Source organism: Parasteatoda tepidariorum, chromosome 6 (assembly GCF_982258835.1).
Source record: "Parasteatoda tepidariorum strain Cologne lab strain chromosome 6, Ptep-v5.0, whole genome shotgun sequence".
Lineage (NCBI taxonomy): Eukaryota > Metazoa > Arthropoda > Arachnida > Araneae > Theridiidae > Parasteatoda > Parasteatoda tepidariorum.
In genome coordinates this window covers 33,979,649-34,005,078 of record NC_141760.1, presented here as the reverse complement: position 1 = coordinate 34,005,078, position 25,430 = coordinate 33,979,649, and the positions used below count along the sequence as shown (strand labels likewise).

Here is a 25,430-nt window from a genome sequence, read left to right as displayed (position 1 = left end):
ATTGGATTAGAGTACAAAAGCTTTTAGAAAAAGAGTGCAATATAAAATCTATTGTTATTAAACTATAACCAACTAATTTTCGGAGAATTTTATAAAGTTAAAAATACTAAAATGTTTCGTGAAAATAGAAAAAAATTACCACCAAAGTATTAGAACAAGCTTGGAAATAAATGGATTCAGTCCATGGACTAGAAGAAAAAAAAAAAGAACCTACTCTTAAAAACAGAAGCAAATATCCTAACCCTGTAGCCTTGTAATTTTGAACCAATCCAGAAGACAAGGAAACTCCTAGATCAGTACCCCAGAGGTATTGATTTGTTATGAGAACATGGAGGAATTTGCGACTCGACAGATTTAACATGCATTTGTCACCATTTACTACAGGGGGAGACTTCGGCCGGTGGGGATCGAACCAATAAACTCTTGGATATGGGTCTAATCAGGCTATCCCGGCCTACCTACAATAAAGATTGAAAAATTCTGATCTATCAACTGATCTATTAGCAGCCTCTTTGAGATTCAACACTTTAAAAAGAATTTGGTTAAATTGGTTCAAACATATCACAGGAAATATTATTTTAAAACATTTTCAGATGCTGAAAAACTACTAAAATAAAGATTAAAAAAATCTTTTTTATTCCATTTAAATATATTTTTTTACAAACAATTTCCAAAAAGATTATATTAATTTGAATACATAATTAACAGCATGAAGATATTGTACAGTAATGAGAGATGATTCTTCAGAAATAAATTTGGATAGCATTTTGAATATAACTACGAATGAATATAGTCTCTGAAACATAACATATGGTAACATTATCACGAACATCTTCCATTTGCACTATTTTCATTCCATTTACGAACATACTGTATACTCAAATTCCTTGTACAGTTATTGATTTTGAAAATACCCAGCAGATGATCAGAGAGTTCATTCATTACATTTCGCAAGGATACAATAATAAACTGACAGTTCAGAGTGGTTTCCTGTAAATATAAAAGGGCAGATGTCACCAGAATGAAATACAAATATTACAAAACAAATAATTCATATTTAATCTTATTTTATTCAAGTGACTAAAATAAATTTTTACCATCATTTAAAAATTTGCACTTGAAGCATGTTCAATAACTTGCAACTTAAATTTTTTTTCAAATATGTTGATTCAAACCAGTTAATGTCCAACAGTGTCATGGAGGTCAAAACTTTAACATTTTGAGACAAATGGCATGATTATAGCAATATGATCAGCATTTAAGTTTTAAATTTTGCTTATTTTTGCTGATAAGAAGTATTTTAGTTAAGGTTAAGTAATAGTTAACTGTCAATCAGTATTAAAAAGTATCAATCTGTAAAAGAATTTTAGACTTTTTATTAGATTAGAAGAACTTTCATGACCAAGAAAGCACAAAAATGATAAACTGATTTTATGATGCTTGAAAAAAATATTTTGTTTTGAACTTCTCATCATACTGCATTTTGTACATAAATTTCTATTTTATGAAATGCTTTTAAAATAGAAAATCGTTATGATCACTAAATAGATCACTTAAATCACTAAGTACAATTTCTGAACTTTTAAAAGTACAAATTTGTTGTTTACCAGTTCTATCCCATGTATTTCAATTTAGAAACTAAGCTAAGTTGGGAAACTAAAGTTAAAAATAAAATCACTGGCATTGTAAAAATTTCTCATAGGTATATGAAAGCTTGTTTAAAAAATTAAACATAATGAAACAACAAAATAAAATGAAATTTCTTTAATAGAAAACTTACTTTTAAATAAAAGCCCACAATAGCAACATTTCTTACATCAAGAGCAGCATCAATTTCATCCATAACATAAAATGGAGTAGGGCGATAGTAATGTAAAGCAAATACCAAGGATAAAGAGCTAAGAGTTTTTTCTCCTCCAGACAAATTTCTCATATATTTCCAAGATTTCTTAGGAGGACGTACACTAAAATTATTCATTAAACATTAATTAAAAAATTATCGTTACACTTTAAAATTTCAATCAAATTAAAATTTCGAATAAGTCGTATCAATTAAATGAAAACAAATAAAAACTACAAGTAAAACTTTAGATAGATGTTGGAATTCCATTAAAATATTAATGTTTTTTTTTTAAATTTCAGACACAGATATAAAATAAAAGATCAAAATTAGGTAGATTTATTAAATTGACTAATTAAATATAATTAGCAAACACAGAAAAACTCTAGTGGAGAATTAAATTAATTTCAATTATGTTATATATTTTAAAGAAAGGCTTTAAAAAAATGTTTGCAACATTTCATAAACAGCCTGATAACAAAGAAACAAGCTATTAAAATATTTAAAGATTAAAGAATTTAATATCTAAAGTAATAAAAAATTCAAATTTGTACAAACTAAAAACTGCTTTTACAAAATAATCCAAATAAATTTTATTTTATCAGCTCACTAAAAAAATTTAAAATTTTAATACTATCAGTACAGAACTGTAATTAATTTTTTCAATTAAAAGTAAAGTGAAAGGTTAAGAACAATTTAAATAATAAAGCATTATCATCGTGCTGGTATTAAAATGATGTAGAAACTATCTATGTATTTCTATAGATATACCTATGTATGAAAAAAAGTGACCATTTTGGTAATACACAAGTGTCATCATCATTTAAGCAATACAAGTGAAAACTATTTTGTTATCATAATTTTTAAAATTTTAGATAAAAAAGTATAAATTGTCTTAATTTTGAGCAAAATAAATAAGTGAGAATTTTCACACTAACACATGAATTTTTTTTTTTTAAAAGGGGAAAAAAAAGCTTTTAATACAATCTACAGAAACAATAAATTTTGAAGTTTTCCTTGGCTTATTTATAAGCATTAGCCAAAAGAAAAAATAATATAGAATTAAAAATACGATCAAATATTAATTTTTAAAATCAGGTTGCCTCCAAGAGGAGTTGATACAAAGAAATTTGAATACAAATTTGCGAACAATTAAAAGTAATTGACTTTTATTATTAATTGAATAAAATGAGTCCAAAGAAGGACCTGCAGTATCAAACCAATAGATCTTGAAAAAGATCAAAAAGCAAAATACTACAAATTTGTGTTGGTACCTTTTCCTAATAAAGTGTAAACTATCCAAACTATGCTAAGGGATAGCATAGTTTGGCAAGTGACATAGAGTGTGTAAGTGACAAGAGTGAAGGGCAAGTGACATAGAGTGTGTATCTCGATCCTAATTGTTGTTGAAACAAGGCATTTGTTTACGTTAGCAACTGTGTTTTCCATTCTATTCAAGTAAGACAAGCCCGTCAAGTATTGATTCTCTTAAGTGATATTGTTCATATTCTTAGATTGCAATTCTTTTACTATATATTTCTTACTTAACACAAATAAAGGCGCAAAGCCATGTAGAACATAAACAAACTAATTATGCATCAAAGTTACCAGATATACAAAACAAAAATATATCACAGTTACAATAAAATACATAAACAAATAATAAATTTAAGTTAAGTAAAAGACGTAGACGAGGAAGAATTATATTTCAACAATTTCCATGTGCAATACGGAGCAGTATTTACTTTACTTTATATAAATTAACATTCTAACTGATGTGGAGTAACTTAGCTAAACTTTAATATGCCATTTTGCTTATAAATGATCAGCTGGCACTGAAGTCATAGTTCACACGTGTGGGTATCCATGATCTTTTTCTTAAAATGCAAATACTCAATTTAAAAAGGGTACTGATCTTTTAATTCTGTCTACAAATAAACATAATAATTATGCAATTCCCAGAAAATGAATAAGAATATGATTCTAAAATAGATTTTTAATTTACGTCTAAATGAGTGAAAGACTAATATTCAAGCAAAATCAGAAGAGCACAGTGGTGTTTAACTGCTTTGAGTTATTTTTACCTGAATTCAATGCCCTTTGAAAAAGCATTCATGCTGTCTACAAGCTCTATTTCAGCATCACCACCATGAGTTAGCATCCTATAGATTTCTTTTAGCTTTGATGCAATTATTGAAAATCCTGTCTTGAATTCACTATTGCGTCTGTTGCTGAGATAATCAAATCGTCTACTCTGTAGATTTTTATCTTCTGTTATGTCATCAACTTCTTTTTGCTTTGCTTCATACAATCCAAGCTATACACACATAAATGTAAAATAATTAGGAACATTTTAACTATAAAATAATATTTAAATAAAATGGAATTAGTATGGGAGTATATATTATATTAGTAGGCAATGTGACAATGTCTATTTTGGAATTTCTTTAATTTCTAATTTTCAATTTAATCTCATGTGGGTGATATACTGCATGATGTACAGGAATTGGACAAAAATGGAACTCCTTTTTTCATATTTCAAAAAATACTTCAAGAAGTATTTAAAAACTTTAGAATTGTTAGGTCATGCAATTTCTCATACATATGAAAAAAGTTTAAAGATTTCATAGGTTTAAGAGACCGGAAATAAATAACAAACAAAAAAGAATGCCTTTGAACACCCTGTGCCAAATAAAATAGCAATAAGCTTGTACCTTATGTCAGTTACGTTGGTTATTGTATCCAATAACTGTACAAAACTTTTTAAACAAACATTCATAAAGATATGGACATTTTTATTTAATATAAATATCATTTTAAAATTTGTAAAGAATTTATCTAAATTTATGCAAAATATGAGTATTTATAGTAATCCTTTTATACTGTGAGCAGAAAACACTTAAAATTTGTTTTTTCATAAACTTGTTTTGAATTGTATTTGGTTACTTCTAAAAAAAGTTCGATTCAAATATCTTGAAAATTTAAAAAGTTTCCAGCAATTATCTAAGTAGTTTTTGTTAAGTTAATTTAGAAAGAAAGCTTTCAATGGTAAGTGGTTTTCCACAAACTTAATTTTGTACTGTTAAACAAAATGTATTAAAAATGACATCAACATTTTATAGGACAACGTCTTATTGAATTACGTTTTATTTCCTATTACCATCTCATCTTGTTATAAAAACCATCATTTTATAGTATCGGTTGCAATTAAATTTTGTTTTTTATTACAAAATGATAATTGTGAAAAAACCCTTATTATTTAAAGCTTTCAATAAAAAAGCACAAAAGCTACTTAGAAATTTGCTACAAAAATTTTACATTTTCATGATATTCAAATCAGATTTTTTTAAAAGGATATTTTTATTATATTTAAAAATTGTAAAAATTATGTTGAATTATTATATAATAAGTTATAATAAGAAATTTAAGTCAAAAAAATTATTTTTCTTTTACAAAAATGTCCATATTTCTATGAATATTTAAGTTAGATTTACTAAATTTTGTGCAGTTATTGCATATAATAAGCAACGTAATTGACATAGGGTACAAGCTTATCACTATATTATTTGCATAGGGTGTTCAAAAACATTCTTTCTCGTTTGTTATTTATTGTCGGTCTTTTAAACCTATGAAATCTTTAAACTTTATTCATATGTATTAGAAAATGCATGACCTAACAATTCTAAAGTTTTTAAATAATTCTCGAAGTATTTCTTGAGAAATATGAAAAATTAAGTTATTATAGTAGCGTTTCCATTTGTTGTCTAATTCCTGTACATCATGCAGTGTATCACCCACTTGATTCATTGCACAGAAGTCATTACCAGTTTTTATTTATTTATTTATTTTTTTAATTATAGCAGTGGATTTCAATAGTTTTGTAATTTTCTTTTTTAATTGTGTTTAGAACAAATTAGAAAAAAAAAATCAGTTTTTAAAAGGAATTTTTTAGGGTTACCACTCAATTTCAGAAAGAAAAAAAATCAGAAAAATTTCAATGAAAATCCAAATTATATTATAAATCCAAACTTAATTTTATATTGGTAATGTCAAATATTAGATTTCGTGAGCAAAGAAAAGTCCTTGAATGAGGACAGAAACATAGAAATTTCAATAAAATGGGCATTTTTTATAACAAATAATTGTAATAGATGTTAGAATTATTTAGTTCGAATTTCAACAACGGATTACTGTTACTGGCAATTCTGAGATTGGTTATTTTCCAGGTATAATGTAGGAGTTTTTGATGATTATTATTTTCTTTTTTTTTGTTGTTAAATTGCAATTTTCTCTGAGTATTCCCTGCTTTTATCTAGGATAAAATTATGCTTTGGCACTTGTTCAGTATAAATTCGAGTAAATAAACTGTTTTTGTGCGGTTATGCACAAGTATTAAATTTCGAGCTATATGTTTCACATTTGAAACCCTGAATAACAAACTCAAAATGATTGATATATAATAAGTAAAATTTTTTTAATTGTTACCTTAGTCTTGAATTCTTTAATTGCTGATAAATCAGGTTTCATGTCTTCTAATTGCACTTTAATGACATCAATTTCATTCGACAGAGCGGATTCGGTCAACTTCTGTATTTTTTCTTCTGACAAAGATGGCAGTACAGTTGGATCATCCTCTACTTCATTCAATTTAAGTTTGCATATCTATTTAATAAACAATAATAGAAAAACTTCATACAAATATTATTTAAAATTTCCACTAAAACATTTCTTAATTATATTATTAAATATTTCAAGACTTAGTAAGGAGAGTATTATGTTTTAAGAATTGAGAATGCTAAACAACTTTTTTGGTTAATTTAACTGAAATGAGAAAAAATTTCTTTAGTTTTAATCAATGCTTTGACACATGTACACATCAAGGGAGAAATTTTTTCCACACACATTTGATTTAGGAATGGAAAACTGTGTTTTAAATATATCTATCTATTATCTATATATATATATATATATATATATATATATATATATATATATATATATATATATATATATATATATATATATACATAAAAAATAGTACCCTGATTATCACACATAGTAATCTTACACTCATTAATGGTTATTTTGTAATTTTATTTAACTTTTTTTTTCTTTTTTACCTGTACGGCGGTTCCCCATAATCATCTTATGATCAGTAAATATGAATACAAATTGTGATTTTGATTTATAAAATGTGCACACAAATTGTGATATGTCATACTTAAATTGCATTGTGATAAGCACAGATAATTTGTAAATCACTTTCTTTTGAATCATGATATGAGATAAAAAGTGAAAATAAGAATTTTTAATAAAACATTAAAGTAAGCATTTCTAACACTGACACTTTTTATTTTAAATTTATAATTTTATTATGTGTTCTCAAGAGATGTGATAGCATAAGAGGTCACAGTATTATTTTACGATACAACAGGAGTAGATCATCGTTAATAATTTTACCTAGTTTTAAGCATTTACATAAAGAAAAAGTTACTTCAATTGTCGAATTTTCTTGAGTACCCAACCTCCAGTGGATGACAAATAATCTGAGTTCCATTTTAAACATTAATATCTTGAAATGCTACATAAAATTAAATGAGATTAGCAATTTGTAGTAAAACAGATTTAAAACAAAAAATAAAGCCTACTTTTGCATTATATGACTTTATAATATGACGTTTCTCCATTTCACTGGATTCAAAATTTTTTAGTTGATTTTTATGCTCTATTTCAGCTTGCTTTAGCTTGTGTTCCTTTTGCGTAATGCTATCCGTTTCTTTTTTGAACTCTGCTCTTTTTTCCTTAAACTCAGCAACTTTAACCTAGTGAGAAGAAAAGAAGAAAAAACATATTTTTAATACCCAAATACATTAACAATATACCCAAATACATTAACAATATACCCAAATACATTAACAATATACCCAAATACATTAACAATAAACACAAATATATAAGTGAAAATAAAATATTTTTGTTATTCTACAGTTATAACTTTTTAAATTAAGTTAAGATAAAAAGAAATGTTAAAAAGATTTCAATAGTAAAAAGTTTAGTGCCAGAACCATAGCATATGGAAGGAACTGAACCTCTCACTCAAAAAAGTGAGATGGTTTCTTCTTTGATATTTTACCCACATAATGAGCTCAAGGTAGTAAAAGAAATGTATCCCTGTTGATGAAAAAGAACTCTAACAGTTTCTTGATCAGAACAGAAGACTTGATACATTCAACGGCAATGCAGAGTTGGAGATTAATGAGTTATATTCAGTAGATAAAAGATTGTCTTACATAAAATACTTTTGGAAACTGAATTGTCATGATAGAAATCCTCAAAATTTAAAAATTGTGAAGTATCTGTCTTGGAAAAAGTATTTCTTAACAATCCATGTATTAGTTAAATTATTATTTTCAATATGTAGGTTCATATCAGCATATTGAAGTAAGCGTAATGATAAACACATGGTTTCATTTTCCCCTTTCTACATGATACCCTTTCCTTATGTGTATTATAAAAGCATCTATTATTAGTATTAGGCATTCCTGCTTTTAAAAATTCTCAAATCTAATCTACAAAGTGCATTACTTGATTACACATTCTACAAATAACACAAAATTTTAGAAAGCGTATTAACCATTAACTCTTTGTTAACAAATCCAATAGTCATATTCTTAATTTTTTCATACGTATATATAATGGTTAGTGTGATTTCTAAAATTTTGTGTTATCTGTAGAATGTGCAATGAAGTATGTGTAATCAAGTGATGCACTTTGTAGATTAGATTTGTGAATTTTAAGAAAATTAAGAAAAATAAGTTTTATTTACTGTGCATACGCTGCAAGTACACAGAACCCATAAAATAAGTTAAAAATACAAAGAAAAAATGCAATTTATATTTTTAAATAGAAGAAAAATTAGTAATAAATAAAATGTTAAAAGTTAAATTAAAACTTAAAAGCAATAAAAAAGTTTGAAAAAAAAAAGAAGGAAAAGATATCAATAAGATATTTTTTGCAGATATAATAGTGTGAGCTGACGATGAGACTATATCTTTTCCTTATTTTGATTCACGGCTTTTAAATTTTTTTAAACTTAAATTTTTTAAAATATTTATTTATTAATAATTTTTCTTCTTCTCTTTAAAAATATGTATTATATTTTTAGTTGTTTTCTTTGTATTTTTAATAATTTTGTAGTAAATTTTGTTTGGCAACCAATGGAAAACATCTAATTTAAATATCTTAAAAAAGTAAAAAGTTTCAAGCAATCTTCTAAGTAGTTTTTGAAGTTTTTAAAGAAAGCTCAAAATAATTAGATGCTTTCCACAAATTTTATTAGGTAGTATTGCAAATTACACTAACTTATAATAAAATCAATATATATATAAATATATATATATATATATATATATATATATATATATATATATATATATATATATATATATATATATATGAAGACAAAGAGAAAAGTAGTAAACAAAAATAGGAAGAAAAAAAAAGCATAAAGAGGTACAAGGAAAGAAACACAAACCTGAACTACAATTACAGATTTTAGTACAAATGTCTGTCAGACAAACAGAAGGGTTTGATAAGGCAATTTAAATATTCTTTAATGTAAATTGCACAAAAATGTACTAATTTTGAGAATTTAAGTAGGATAGGTCTAAAGATGGACTATTTGTAAATAATAATAAATAAAAAATTATGGTTGAAATAATAAATAAGAAGAAAATCGAAAGGTGACAAAAGGCTTACATTATTCTCTTCCATTAATTGAAGAACCTCCTTCCCTTTATCTGTTAAAGTAGATTGCTGTTTTCTCAAATTATCAAGTTGTGCTTTATTTTCTTGCATTTGAATTTCAACGTTTTTAATTTTTTCTTCAATCTTCTTAATATTCCTAAAGATAAAAATAAATAAATAAATCAAGTATACACATTCTGATATCATTGAAATACTTTTTAAAATTTTATTTCTAAAGAATTTCATAAATTATGGTAAAAATCACTTTAGATCCAGCTAGTGATATAGTTTTTATTAGTTAATCAAACATTTAATAAGTAAATTCATTAAAATAGCAAAATTTTGTTTATTAGCCATCATTATCAAACTAGCAAGTGGTTAATCTATAACATTTGCTTTCTCTATGTTTAGATAACAATGTTTCTTGATAAAATATGGATAACTTATAAAGTTTCCTTACCATTTCAAGTATTTACACGAGAAATGAATGTTAAATTTCTATTTCATGGATGTAACTAACTACAAGCGACTAATATCTATTTTAAAATGCAACTAATATATATTTTTTAATACTTATTTATAAAAAAAAAACTGTAAGGTAAAATATCAAAAGTAAATTTTTTTTTAGTTTTTTACCAGCGCTTAAAAATAAAAATTTTTTCGTCCATAAAATCCTTTTTGTTAATTTTAACATCCCTGCCATCTTGGAAGCAGGTTCAGTGTAGCATGGCAACACAAGTTTATTTTTCACTTGCAGGCAAGAAAGAACCTGACTTAAAAAAATTAATATTCTGCAGACAAAATGAAATTAAAACTAAATAAAACGTTCTTTCCTATATCAGCAGCTTTTTTCATCATTGCAGAATTCAAGCTAAGGTGCTTAAAGAAGTTTTTGAGCAAATTTTTTAAAGTGGAATGCAAATTTAGTCAAACTTCAAAGACAACAGGATTTAAAAATTTCTAAGGAAAATTCAGAAATGCAGAGCTTTGCACCAGAATTACGTCATTGCTGCAGCAAAAACAAATGTTTAAAATTGATATTAAAACTGTGAGCTATTAAAAATCTGTTTGCTCTGTGTTTTTGTTCCTTTCAATTTTAACTATTATATTTTAATAAAATGTGCAATAATAAAGTAATAATAATGAAACCTATGACATATTTGAAAATTTCACCATATATTGCAGTATAATCAAAACTACAGAGTTCAACACTTGATTACACATAATTTATCTCATACTCAGTAGATAAATATTAGAATTTTTCCATACTGCTACAGATAAATGCAGAAGATTTTGTTACTGATCCAACTACCAATAATATGAAAATTTATTAATTCATAGTTTTGCCAAATCAAACATTTTATTAAATATAACTTTATATCAGGGGGAAAAAACGCTAACAAAATAAGCGTATAGTCGCATCTTAGTTGTTATCTGGATCTCTTTTGACTGGAAAAAAAATAAGTAAATGGCACCTACTCTAATTCCAAGTAAGACTAATCATGATGCAGATTCAAATGAGATATTACTAGCAGAACCAAAATCAGTAGAAAACAAAAGCAAGTAAATGGTATCTACTGGAATTCCAAGCAAGGATAATCACCATGTATATATTCAAATGGGATGTTTCTGGTACCCATGGAAGAGAAACTGGGTTGGCTTCACGCTGTTACCAGGGATTCCTTCACAACGACAGCTCAATGCTTTAAGCACTAGTGGCTTTCATATTGTATCCAGCCCATATTAATTGCATCCATAATTGGTGACCAGCTTGGTCATCTTTCAAAATTATCTCGTACAAAGTATGAACTTTAAGGTGACAGAATGCACAGCACAACTGTATTTAAATATTCTTATTCCTCAACCTCTCCTCTAATCTTAACACTTTAATTAGTTTTGCAAAATATCTTAACCAAATTTTTTCACTGTCTAGCTATTGCCAAAAGTGCTTTGATATCAATTTTAACTGTTTTCAAGAGATGGCTGCTATATTATCAAAGTTCTTTATGCATAGAATTTTAGTCATAATTTAAAATATTCCAGCAGCCATTAAATCACACAAATCACCATGAGTATGGGCTCGGGAGCATAGTAAGCAGCAGAAGTATTAAAATTTTTTCCATTTTTATCATGAGATAAGATAGAAAACTCATCCCAATGCCTTATATACCTCTTGAACAATAATTTGAGTATGATATAATATATATGTGTATTACTTGAAAAAGGCAAGCTCTGTCAACAATGATAGTATGTGGCACTAAAGAAACGTATATGTTCAATATTTCTTACAGCGATTTCAGAATGGATAAAAAATAAATCAAAATAATCACTCCGTAACTAAGTTTTCATTTCTATAAAAATACAAAATTATTCTAAATAAATACTTAACATGTAACTAACTATTCAGCACTACTTAAACTATTATTTAAGGCAACATTAACAAGATGAATAATAACTATAGTGTTGACAATAGAAAAATATCCAGGCTTATGGTAAAACATAAAAGAAATATATATTTAGATTCGCATTATATTTAATTATTAAGTTCAACACCCAACAGAGTTTGCTACCGAATATAGATTGATGTATGTTACAAACATAATACATATTTTAACGTAAAAACATTACCTCTTTGCAGCTTTCAAATTCACTGTGGATTTCGTTATAGCCTGTGTCACTTCAGTTAATTTCTTTTCCAATTGAGTGACATTCTTTTTAACTTTTTGAAATTTTCCTTTGCTGATTTGCAAAATTTCAGCCTGCAATCTAAATACAAAAGAATTATACACTAGAGATACAAAAGGACAGCAAATAAAAAGAAAAAAAATTTCTTATTTTAAGATTTGAGCTAGGATTGCTTAAGGGATATAGTGTTTGCCTCTGAATGAGAGAACTCAGGTTCGAGTCTCGATGGCACCCATAATAGTGATCTTGACTAGTGCAGATGTAATTTTTTCACCAGTGGTAAAAATTCTTTTGTCATTTAACCAATGGTGGAGGTTTTCCTAATTTGTTTTCTTCCAATTAAGTAAATGGGGGTTAAGTTTCATTCACAGAAAGTCTCCCTTTTCCCTGAAAATCACTTCTACACTACAAAACATCCCTTCAGAAGAAATTTTGTGAGAATAATTTTAATTGTGAATATTTTTCTAAAGCAAACTGTTTTTGAAAATAAAATAAAAAATATGTAATTTTTGGACATTATTTTTCAAAAGAAATTTACTTGTAGTACTTAACTCAAATATATAATTATATTTTTCTTTTATAAAATAATTTTTTGCCATAATAAATTAAATGATATATAAATATAATAAAGGAGGGGAAAAAACATGCACTATATGTTATTAATTTGCTCGCATTTAAAAAGAAAGGAAAAAAAAAAAAGGACTTACTTTGCTACATTTTGTTCTACAGCAGTTTCTTCTTCAATAGCTTTTGTATAGCCTAATTTAGGGAAATAACCAAATAATTTCAATACTTTTATGCACAAAATCTTAAAAAGAAATGTTACAATAGTCAGAAGTCTTCAATGATTCAAATTTTTAGAAAAAAGCAGATTAGGTTATGTAATACAAAGCAGCATAATTGCATTTTGGTTTTCGGAAATTACAATTAAAAAGTCAAAAGTATGTTTGCTTCCTTCTAATTCTAATTTGAATGAACCTTTGAAGACTAATCTGCTGTTATCTAACAACTCTAGCATTGCTGAATTTTCAGATTGCATTCTAATATTTCGCAATTTTAACACTGGTTTAATGGTGTTTGAAATTAAGTCAATCACCAGTGCAACAAATGCTATTCTTTAATGAAAGTTTCCATAGATGCTTCTTCTCATTTAGAATTATTTTTATCTTAGCGAGATATTGTCTTTATTTAATATGATTAATTACCAGTGGTAATTTTTTTTTTTTAAAATGCCAATTCTATTAACATTCACTAAGTAAAATCCTCCCGTTCCCTATTTAAATAAAATTGCAATATAAACAGAATAAATATGAAAGACAAATTTCAAAAATGTTCCATTAAGAAATATTGCCTTTTCTTAAAATTTATATATTCTAAACGCAAATATTTAGATTTTTGAGTACAAAAAAATACTAAAATCTTGGGTGCCAGATATAATTTTTAAAGTATCATGGCAACAAGGAATTTTTGACTTCTGACGATAGTTAATAACAAAAATATCATACAACATTAGGAATTAGATATAAATAGAATAACAGATTAAAATGTAATAAGAAATATTGTTTGCTCAACTGGAATAATGTAAATTTAATGTTAGACTTCATTCTTATTATTTTTAGACCTAATGGAAGTATATGTAAAACTCTGAGTGACATTTTAGTTATTTAAAAAAAACTAATACAGCAAGTTGTTGGCCAAGCATATTTTTTCCCCATTGGAAAACCATTTTATTTAATAATTTGATGCAGAATAAATTATTAACAATCATATATGACCATGATAGCTAAACAATGAAAAAGTAGTGTTTTAAAAAGGTTACTTAACTTGTTCCTACATTAAGCAATTCAATTATGACCAGGTAAAATGTGCAGTGTATAAGGACTGGAATTTTTGTTATGATTTTTTTAAAAAATAACCCAGATTGGGTTGGCCTAATTGTGTTTCACTTGGGTTTATAAATTTTTATAAGGTTTTTCTTTTTAGAGGAGGGATGGTTAAATAAAATTTTATAAAGATAACTAAATTCATTTTATTACTATACATTATTTTTATTAAGAATATAAGAAATATTCCAAGTACTTTTAATAATTTAAAAGTAAAAGAACATACGTTTATTTTTCTCCTTAATAACATTTTCTAGCATTTTAACTTTTTTATCATCGACCTTAACTCCATCCACTTTTCTTTTCTGAGTTTCCATTTGAGAAGACAGCTCTTTAACACTTTCTTCATATGCCTAAAATATGAAAGTTTAAATTTGATAAAAATAATGTCATTATCTAAAATAAATAAAATTTTCCGAAATTATCCACACATTAGAGAAATATTTATTCATTCTGGAGCTAAGCATAATGCATTGATTATTTAGGCACTTAATAATAACAATATTGCCGACAGAATTATTTAAAATTTTGAACAATAATTATAATATGAAACTTTAAATTTTTTTTTAAATAAATATCAATACATAGCAACATATTTAAGACTCAATAAATGTATAATACTTGATAACTCTTATTCATTTTTCCTTTGCAACAGCTCAGGATGTGCCCTGGCCTTCTTTAGAATTTTATACCACCTATATTTTTGTCCTAGTTTTTCTATTTAGTTAGTTCAAGAAGACTGTTCAACCAATTAATTTTAGGCCATACCTCTCTTTTGAGTGATGGTTTGTTTGGCCATAAATACTTTTTTGGTGGTACTAATTAGTTCTAATTACACCTCCAGCCCATTTTAACCTTTGGATGCTAATAAAATTAATTATGCCAGTATTTTTCATATTATTATTTAGACGTGATCTTTTATTAGATAAAATATTATCCTTTATCAGTACTATGTTTATTGCACATTTTTTTGCTTAAAAATATCAGAAATCTGTTCATTGTACATAAAAATCTCATTATTAAAATGTTAATTTTTAGATAAACACAAGTAAAAAAGAATTCCCTTAACTCTATAGGGTGATGTTCCCAATGTTTTGTTTTAGGGCAACTAAAAAAATTTGTATCAAGAGTTAGTTTTGAGAGATTTAGCACGAAACATTAAAAAAATAAATAAAAAGAGAGTAAGAGAATTTTTACCTTAATATGCTTACACAGAACTCAATAATTATTCTCTCTTGAATATGATACAATGAAAGAATTCATAATTATATTTGCATGCCTTAAACTGACAGTAAAAATGCCAAGTAAAATTTAAAAGTATAACTAAATCAAAACATTCAATTAGTTGGAAAACAAATGAATTCTCACTAGCTTAGCAATAAATTACTTAAAGAATGTATATACAGGGATGAGAGTAGTCAGAAAGTAAAAAAGAGGAAATCCAAATATATATATATATATATATATATATATATATATATATATATATATATATATATATAATGTGACAAAACAAAATAACAAAATAATATAAACAAAAATGTGACAAAAAAAGTGCGATTTTTAAACTTGTAAACCATGTGAATATAAATCCCGATATGAGACTTTTAAATCACGTAAATATGAAACTCTACATCGAATTTAAAAAATGCGAAAATACAAATCATGATTTTTTAATTTTCTGATCACGATGCATAATTTTTAAATCGCGCGATATTACAACCACAAAAAAATCACGATATTGGATTTTAAGCTCGCGTGAATACGAATTGCTACATAGGGCTTTAAAAGCTCGTAAATACAAATCGCGATATTGATTTTTTTAAATCTCGTAAGTAAGAATCGCAATGTACAATATTTAAATCGCCTGAATAAGAATAACAACGTTCAACTTTTAAATCAGGTAAATACGAAAATCGAGATTTGATAATAAAATCGCGATTTTAAAAATGCATAAATACAAAACACGATATTGGATTTTTAAATGTCGTAAATAAGAATCATAATATACGATATTTAAATAGCGTAAATAAGAATCGCAATGTGCAACTTTTAAATCAGGTAAATACGAAAATCGATGATTGATATTAAAATCGCGTGAATAAAAATCAAGATATTTGCAGAGTCTGGACTTGTGATTTCTAAAAGGCTTGTTTGTATTGTTTTTGTTTAGACATAATAAATAAAAATTTACAAGATTAATTAAATGAGCAAATAAATATTTTCACCGCAAATCCACCTCTATTTTTGTTTGTTTTCACGTCAGAATACAAGAAGCAGCGATGTCTGAATTACGTAAATACGAGCTATCCAGCCGACGGATAAAAAATACGGAAAATCTTATTTTCTGTGCGTGAAATCGGAGAAAATAGCTAAAATAAGTAAAAATGCGGAAGAGTTAGCAGCAAGGGCGTAGATTGAATTTTCTGTTTATCTTTGAAAATCGTAAATAAGTATAATTATTTTACTTCTGAATGACTGAATTTAAAAAAAAAAAAAAAAAAATGGGATATTTATTAAAAAAAACGAAACTTTTAGAGAATCGGAGTTTTTGATAAAAAGGCTGAAATTCGAGAGACAAAAAAAAATCTCATCCCTGTATAAAGGTCAGCCAGTTTTATCCCAAGTAAATGATTTTTAGAGAAACTTCAGAGGGAAGAAAAGGGACTATCCCTCCTCGAAAAATTAAATTCCTCATAAAACATTTTAACTTCTGCAAAAAAAAATTTCAGCGGAAATTAGCGGGAAAAATGGAAAAATCTGAAAAAAAGCGGAAATCCGCGGAAGAATCTCATCCCTGTATATACAATGTTTATGACCGACACTGATCATGTCAACCAAATGAATTGGTTAGTAGCCAACAAATGCATTCTCGCTCAGAACAAAAAGAACTCAGTGATGTAATCTAAAAGAAATTTATACACTTAGAAAACTTTTTAAGAGTAGTAAACTTACACATAAAAAAAAGGAGAGATAAGACTATACAAAATTGGATAAATTTAGGTGATTTAATTTAATTACCTGTAATTTAAAACTCCGTCGTTAGGTTAAGATTTGAAGAAATTTTTTTCCCTCATGTTATCATTTTATTTAAAATTTATCAAATAAATTGAAAAAAAAAAGGGAAATTGAAAGTTTTATACAACATAGAATAAGCTTTCTTTTAACAATCAAAAAAAGTTTCCATACATTTTAATTCTAATTATAAATTATCATACAATGTTCATTCTAATCTGTTTCAAGCCAAAACCTCTAAAATGGGAAGTTGGCCAAAACTTTGATAATTCTAGATTGATGGCTACAAATGTAACCTGTAGAATACGGATGCACAAATATTAACATAATAAATAAATTTTAAAAAATGATAAATGAAAACAAAATTAGTTTTGAAAATGCTGTTTATGTTTATATAACAAAATAAAGAATTTGTCTTTAATAAAATAAAATTACAATGAGTTTTAATAACTTTTTGCAGAGATAAAATAATGTTAGTAATTTTTTCTAATTTCCTTCATATAAATTACTTCCATCCACAATTTTTAAACAAATAGTTAACAAAGACCTGTTTTAACAAAGTACCAAAAGCAGATTTATTTCTTGACACTTAAATTGGCACCTCTGTATTATAGAATTTTATTGTTACAACACTTATAATTTTTTTTTTTCAAATAAAAGAAATAATTTTTTTCAATTAGTTGGTCACAGGTTAGGTACGCTGAATATAGAACTCATAGGATTTTTTCAGAATATATTTTAACCAGTGTGAATAACAATAATACTGATTAATCTTCTTCAAGCCAAACAAATAACACATTTCTGCAATTTAGCATTAATTTTTGTTTAACAATTACTTTCCACATAGTTATATATCTGTAAACAATTATTTAAAATATTTTTAATAAGGTGATCGCCCACTTTTGAAAATTTTAAAATTTTTTCATAATTAATTTGAGAATTGTAATTAGAAATAAAAATTTAATTTTTATGCAGCATAAATAATTTAATATTCATACAAACTAAAGTAAAATTATTAATTTCTCGCAACTGCAGCAAGAGTGAATTTTCAAAGCAAATTACACGCTCTTTTAAGAAAAATACAGTAGAGAACCAATTATCCGGGATGCTCGGGCCCATCGCTATCCCGGATGTCTGAATTTCCCGGTTTTCTGGATCGGCAAAAAAACGTAGTTTATCGATGTTTTATCGAACCCAAATTACAATGAAAACAAAGTAAAACATTTTAAGAAAAGAAAAGTTCTCTTCAATTAACAAAAATAGAAAAATAACATTTACAAGAATAGAAAAATAACATTTTAATAACATTTAAAAGTTTTGACAAGAAAAGTAAGTTTAAAAATTACAAAATTCGCATATATTTATTTTTTAAACATTTCATCAACTTTTAGCTGACGAAACTTTGGTTTTTGATTGAGAAACAACTGTTGGATTTTATAAACAGCCATTACATGAGTTTCCTCAATAAATGATTTCTGTTCCATTCCAGCTATTAGTTCTTTAGTTAGTTGGATACATCGTTCATTAGATATGGCAGATACTTGTTCAGCTTCATCTTCGTCGTCACTTTCGTTTTGTTCTGCGCCTGGGTTCAACACCATCTGAATAATTTCAGAATCTGTCATTTCGTTTACAATTGGGACGTCGTTATCTATATTAAAGCACTCATTAATCTCTGCTTCTGACATTAAGTCCCGCTCTAACCATTTTCGAGAGTATTCCCGGAGCTCATTTTGAAAATCCTTTTCTTTTGAAATTTTAAACCCTTCAAAAGGAGAGTCGTCAACATCTTCTTCTAAAAAAATACAAGTCGGAATTAACTTCCGCCATGCGTGAGTTAATGTATCGTGGGAAACAAATTCCCATGCTTTCGCTGACAACCATATAGCATCTTTCACGGTGAATGTTTTCAGAAAATCTTGGACTGATTTTCCTTCATTAGCTGCGTCGATCAGCTTCTTTAAAAACTCAACCTTATAGCGGCATTTCAAGCTGCGTAAAATGCCTTGATCGAGAGGCTGTATCAAGGACGTACAGTTTGGGGGGAGATATTGAATTTCAATATTACTGGCAGTTAAAACGGCTGCAGGTGGATGTGCCGTACAGTTGTCTAAAAACAAAACAATTTTACAGTCATCGGGCAATCCCACCGATTTACAATGTGCGCGTGATTTAGGCACAAATTCCTTCTTGAACCATTCCGTGAAAAGTTCCTGCGTGATCCAAGCTTTTTTATTAGCTGTATAAACTACAGGCAAAACTTTGACACCTTTTAATGCCCGGGGATTTTTACTTTTGCCGACAACAGTCAGTTTCAATTTACACGTGCCCGCTGCATTCGCGCAGGCTAATAATGTCAGCCTATCCTTCGCAATTTTGAAGCCACTAGGATTAATTTCATCTGTTGTGGTATAGGTAGTATCTGGTAGATACTTGTAATACAGACCCGTTTCATCAACGTTAAAAATTTGCTCTAGGGTCAAGTTCTGAGTCTGAACCACATTCAGCACAAAATCTACATAATTCTCAGCGGCTTCTATATCGGCTGAGGCTTTTTCACCGCAAAATTTCGTTAATCGTATGCCGTTTCTCTCTTTGAATCTGGCAAACCATCCTATGCTGTATTCGCAATTTTTTTCTATGCCAAGCTCATCATGAAAATTTTTCGCTTGAGCCATAATTATTTGTCTAGTTAAAGGAAAGTTTTCTGATCTTCTCTGTCTTATCCACTCCATTAATACTTTGTCGACATCCTCATTTTTTGCCTGATGTAAAGTCTTTCGTTTTTTCATTGCATCTTCTCGCTCGGAATTTGAAAATAGAGCCAGTATTTTTTTCTTTTGACCGTCTTTTCGAAGATCATAAATGGTTTGAGTCCCTACGTTATAAATCTCACTAAGAGATTTTACTGAAGAACCTTCATCTAATTTTTTTAAAATTTCTACTTTCGTTTTTATCGATAAACTCACGTGCTTTCTTTTTTTAGACGTTGAAATAGACGACGACATTTTCTTTCAAAATCACAAAATATACGACTAGTGCTATAAAATTCCAAAATTAAAATAAATTTTTCACACTCTAAAAAAGATTCCTAACATGTTTTAACTAATCCTAGCACAAGTAGATAAATGATGGATGATCTACTAATGTCAGAGAAGGGGGTGGAACCAATGTCAAATAAATGAAGCTGCGTGTAAATTATCTGCCCATCTGGAGGTGAAGGTCAAGATGTGAAATTATTTTAAACTATTCTTTCTAACAGTAAAGACCAGATGTCCCATGAGTCATCCATTTTACAGAAGGTGGTTGGTAGGGATTAAGACAGGTCAAGTAGTTCTTAAATTACATTGCTAAAAAAAGCAAGATTATCTTATTTATGTTGCGTGTCATTTCAAAACTGATTAAAAAAAAAAACTAAAATTTAAACGCTAATTAAAATCCAATATATTATTGGAAAGAAAAGCACCAATGAGTTTGTAAAACAAAGCATATTTTTAGCATCTAATATCAGACCGTTCTTTAAAGAAACTAACAAATATGTAAACAATCCATATTTAAAATTAATCCTTATTTATTAAGTTAAATCACAAAAAGAATAACTAACTAAAAAATAATGCATTTTACCAACAGATAAGCAAATAAATAAATATTAAAAATAAATAAACTATAAAAACTTATATTTTTAATCTTTAGATATAAAATAAATAAATTATCCCCTGAAGTATTAAAAAAAAAATTAAATCTTAAGGGAGAACTAATTAATCAATAAATTAATAAGAACAGCTTTTCAACAGTCATCCCCCCAAACAACTAAATTAATGAAATATTCAACATTTTATTTATATTTAAATGAAATTAAAACGTATTTAACCAACTGGCGAACGTTTTTAAAATCGAAGGAGAAAAAATTATAACAATGCAATACGTTTAGATTTTCTATATAAAAAAAAATTAAATCACAAATAAGATGGATAGATAAAAAAATAAAAATTAAGATGGTAAAACAGCGAAATTAATAAAGATAACTTATTTTGATCATAATACACACAAGGAAACAAATTAAATATATAAGTTAATTGAAGTTATTAATTTAATTAAAGTTGAGGAAAATTATAATAAACTAAATAAAATCAAATTAAATTAAAAAAAAAAAAAACAACGCTGGAAAATTACCAAATGGAAACAGTAACTAGAAAGGGCTCTATCATAAATATTAAAACCGGGAGATTATAAAATCTACTGAATTAAAAAGAAATTATCTTAAAATTTATGAATAAAAAGATATAATTTATGAAGTACGAAATTTATTGTGAACGACAGGAGGAAAAAAAAAAAGGGTATTGAAATCAGAAATAAATCGCTTTTAAAAAGGGAAAGCTGCAATCTTTTTTATTTTTAATTTTAGTAATAAATAATTGTATGCTTCATTATTAAACAATCTTTTCCGCTAATTTTTTTTATAAAATCAGAGGATTTTTAACGAAAGCAAATGGGATTCCACATCAAGCAAAATTTGAAATCATGATTAAACGAAAGAATCTGAATTTATTTAATCGAAAAATATTGTTTCATTAATTAGTGTCAAATAAATTAATATAACAGAAAAAAAAAACGTTTTAAATTGTAATAACGATGTATTGTCAGAAATTATAGAACAATAATTTGTCATAATAAATCACGGATAACAAAAATGAAAAAACTGGAGAGAAAAAAATAAAAGATTAAAAAAAAAAAAAAGTTCTAACATGTTAACAAGTTCCTTGACTCGGACTTCTAATAGACAACATTCCAGAAATGATTAAGAATAATAGAAGAATCTTAAAGATGCAAAAAATAACGTCGGTCCAGTAAAAATCGGATTTTTGTAAAATTCTGTGTTGCGCTAGCGCAAATTACAGTACTGAAAACGGAAGCGAAATCTCGCAATTTAGTAGTGTGGAATTCTCTGACAATTGTTTCCAATTGTGTTTTAAGTTTTATTTTGCGAAATTATTCTGATTACTTTTTTAATGATAAAATGTAATCTTTTTTTAAATGATCAACTTAACTATATTCTTACTTTATTATTGAACTAAAATTTGTCGTACAATTTTAATCGTTTTCGTATTCCAATTTGTACTCCCATTTCAGTTTTTTTTTTTTTTTTTTACTTAGTAATGTATAGGGATATATTTTTCTTTTTATTTCTCTTTCACCTTCTATTCAACGATATTCGAGTGCAATGCTTGTTCCCCGCCCCCCACATAAATCAAAGAGAAAACGAAAACAGCATGCCACTCCCTTTTTGATTGACGGTAGCTTATCTGAAAACCACAAATTCTTGGGAATGCAGGGATGAAAGTAAAAAGTTTCCCCTTTTCCGGCCCCTTCCCGTCCTAAAGAACTTCAAGGTTACAGAAGAAATAATCAAGTTTTCTCTTGACATATGACTCCCCCCACCCACCCTTTTTCCTACTAAACTTCAAAAATGAGTAACACTTCCGCATTTTTTCTCCATCCTTCCAGTTCAAAATGGCGGGAAAACGAAGCGAAATTTTTCCCGGTTTTCTGGGTCCCGGATAAATGGTTCTGTACTGTACTTGCTTTTGAAAATACAAAATGAAAAGAATTGGCAAATTATTCAAGAAAATGATTATTTCAAATTTTTCAAAGCAGTGACAAAAACAGCTATGATGAACTAGAGTACAATTGGGGAAATTGTGCAAAAAAAAAACTTATTTTGGAGCAGATTCTAGCAGCAAAAATGGATTAGAGCAGTAATTTAACATGTATAATGGATTAGATAATTACATTGCCTTGTTTCAGTAGCTATATTTAATATTAATTTTAGAATGTGCTTTTTTTCTGTTATGATCAGTTTTAAAGCTATCAGAAAAACTTCATTGTAATGCTTTTTACTGCAACACAAAGTTGTTTTATAAACTCTTTTCATTAAGATATTCATTAATTGGTGTTTTAAAATATATGAAGCCAGAAAAAAAAAATTCTGCATCATCAGTTAAGTTTTATGTATGTACATGAAAAGTACTACTCACATTTATATTCATTGTTCTCTTTTTCAAAGAGTGTTTCAATGATGACAGCACACTTGTCTTTTGGGATATCAGCTCTTCCAAATTAAGTCGTTGTTTTCTCACTAGCATGAGCTGCTGATTGAGATTATCCACTTCTCTCTGTATCTCATTTACATCATCAGTTGTAACAGTACACTGCACCACAGTCTGACCCATTCGACCTTTTTGAGGTCTTCCACCACCACCACTCATTGTACCTGCATAATATTATAATTTGAGCATCAAGCATAACTAAAGTTTAACAATTAAATGCTTTTTTTACATAAGCAATGCATATGAGCTTAGTGAAGGTTCTAAATAACATTTTCCGGAATTTAATTAAATGAACTTTTTTTTTTGTTGCAATTTTGCTTAACCTTTATTTTTTTGATCTAGTTGTAACCTTACAAGGAGCAAAGAAATAGGTAACATTTTCACAAATTTAGACAGGAAATTTTTTTTATCGACACAATTATACACATATCATTTATGTTTTCCAAAGTAAATGAAAAACTGCCTCTTAATAGATGACATTGGAAATATGTGTCACATCAAACATTTTGAAGTTTCCATAACAAGATATTAAAACCAGAACATCTTTTAATGTTATCTTCAGATATAAGGATATACTTTTATGATTTTTAATAATTTTCGGAGATATTATCTACTATTATTCACCTAACAAGCATTTCCCCCTTACATATGGAAGATATGTGTCATTCTGACATTATTAAATAATAAAATTGCCAAATAGTTTGAATAGTTTACAATATAATTAACAAGCATTTACGTACTGTCTCTGTGGCAGAATTTTTTGGGGCTTTCTACAACAAATTTCTCTAGTACTAATATCTTGCTGCAAAATACTTTTAACAATAACAAATATATCTGTTACTAATTTAAAGCAACAGAAATGTTGTGTTTATATAAAAAAAGCCTATTTGTATAAAATAAAGTAGTATATATATATATTTTAAATGAATATGTAATATTTTTTTTTAATTCTAATAACATGGGCAATATTCTCATATTTTGTAGGAAGAAAACACACTAATTGTTTCCTTTTTCGCATTTTGTAAATCATCACATCGAAAAAAAAAAAAAACTTAAAAATTGTGAAATCCGAATTGCGAATTGGACTCTTCAAAAAGGGGGTACTAAATGTGTTTCGTTTTGAGATTCGGATAGTGTAATAAATAATATTGTAGCAAAAATATGGGATTTTAAAAACTGCATGGAAATAACTGTCCCCGCAGAAAAAAATGATTAAATCATTGCTTTAAAAATCAAAAATTCATAAGCACGATTAGAATTTTTCAAATTGTCAGAAATACATTAGAATATTTAAAACCATTATCAATAACTACCAAAAATACAATAAAAACACTACACAGATTTGCGATAGTATCGGCATAAAGTGAGCACGTCAAAAAGTGCTTATTTAATTGCGCAATTTAAATTTTACGTGTAGAAATAATATTAACTGAAAAATAATCAGAATTTTAAAAACAAGTGTAAACTGGTAGCACTGGCAATATAAATTCGAAAAAGCGATGAAATTGTCACATTAAAAGTAAAGAATTGATTTGAGTTTCGTGTATAATTAAATTGTATAAAAAACCTCCGGATTCGTTATTTAAAAAAATTTGAAAATTCATAGCAATAACTGTCGAAAGAACGACTAAAATACCACATGGATTCACGAGAATATCAACGCTAAACGAGCGTGTCAAAGAATTATTTCTTGAATTCGGGATTCAAATTTCACATGCTGGAATAATATCAGTATATTTCAAAGGTTCACAAGAATATAAAAAACTGAGCAATGAAAGACATCGAGATTGCGAAAAAACAAAGCAAAAATTTGTAATTGCCAAAAAAGAAAAAAATCAAAACTACATAGATTTACGACGGAATCGGCGTGAGCAAAAATGTGAAAACTCAAACGCATAATTTAAAATTTTCATGTGAAATCAGAATTTGTAATAAAATCTCCACTCACATTCAAATTTTATTAAAATGTAAAATATGGTGTAGTTGAACTATACATATATGAATAAAAGAACATGATTTCTAGAACAGAACTATCTTTTCATCTTTCGCAATTCGGTTTTTTTCTTTTCTTTATATTTTCAATCGAAATTCAAGCTGATACAAGTCACCAGCGAATATTTTTATTATTAAATAAAAATCAAAAAGTCATGAGCA

At 27.1% G+C, this 25,430-nt stretch overlaps 1 protein-coding gene across 1 annotated transcript in view; it reads right to left on the bottom strand.

Annotated features, from left to right (window-relative positions):
• Positions 1–613: 613 nt before the first annotated feature.
• Positions 614–25,430, bottom strand: part of LOC107441902 (structural maintenance of chromosomes protein 4) — a 55,450-nt gene continuing 30,633 nt past the window's right edge. Inside the window, exons 18-27 of the mRNA XM_071178842.2 lie at positions 23,205–23,440; positions 14,381–14,507; positions 12,979–13,030; positions 12,215–12,352; positions 9,599–9,743; positions 7,489–7,662; positions 6,326–6,502; positions 3,925–4,157; positions 1,781–1,964; positions 614–990 (exon numbers count right to left, since the gene is read on the bottom strand). Coding sequence (XP_071034943.1) covers positions 823–990; positions 1,781–1,964; positions 3,925–4,157; positions 6,326–6,502; positions 7,489–7,662; positions 9,599–9,743; positions 12,215–12,352; positions 12,979–13,030; positions 14,381–14,507; positions 23,205–23,440 — 1,634 coding nt within the window. The 3' untranslated portion in view covers positions 614–822. The remainder of the gene's footprint in view (positions 991–1,780; positions 1,965–3,924; positions 4,158–6,325; positions 6,503–7,488; positions 7,663–9,598; positions 9,744–12,214; positions 12,353–12,978; positions 13,031–14,380; positions 14,508–23,204; positions 23,441–25,430) is intronic.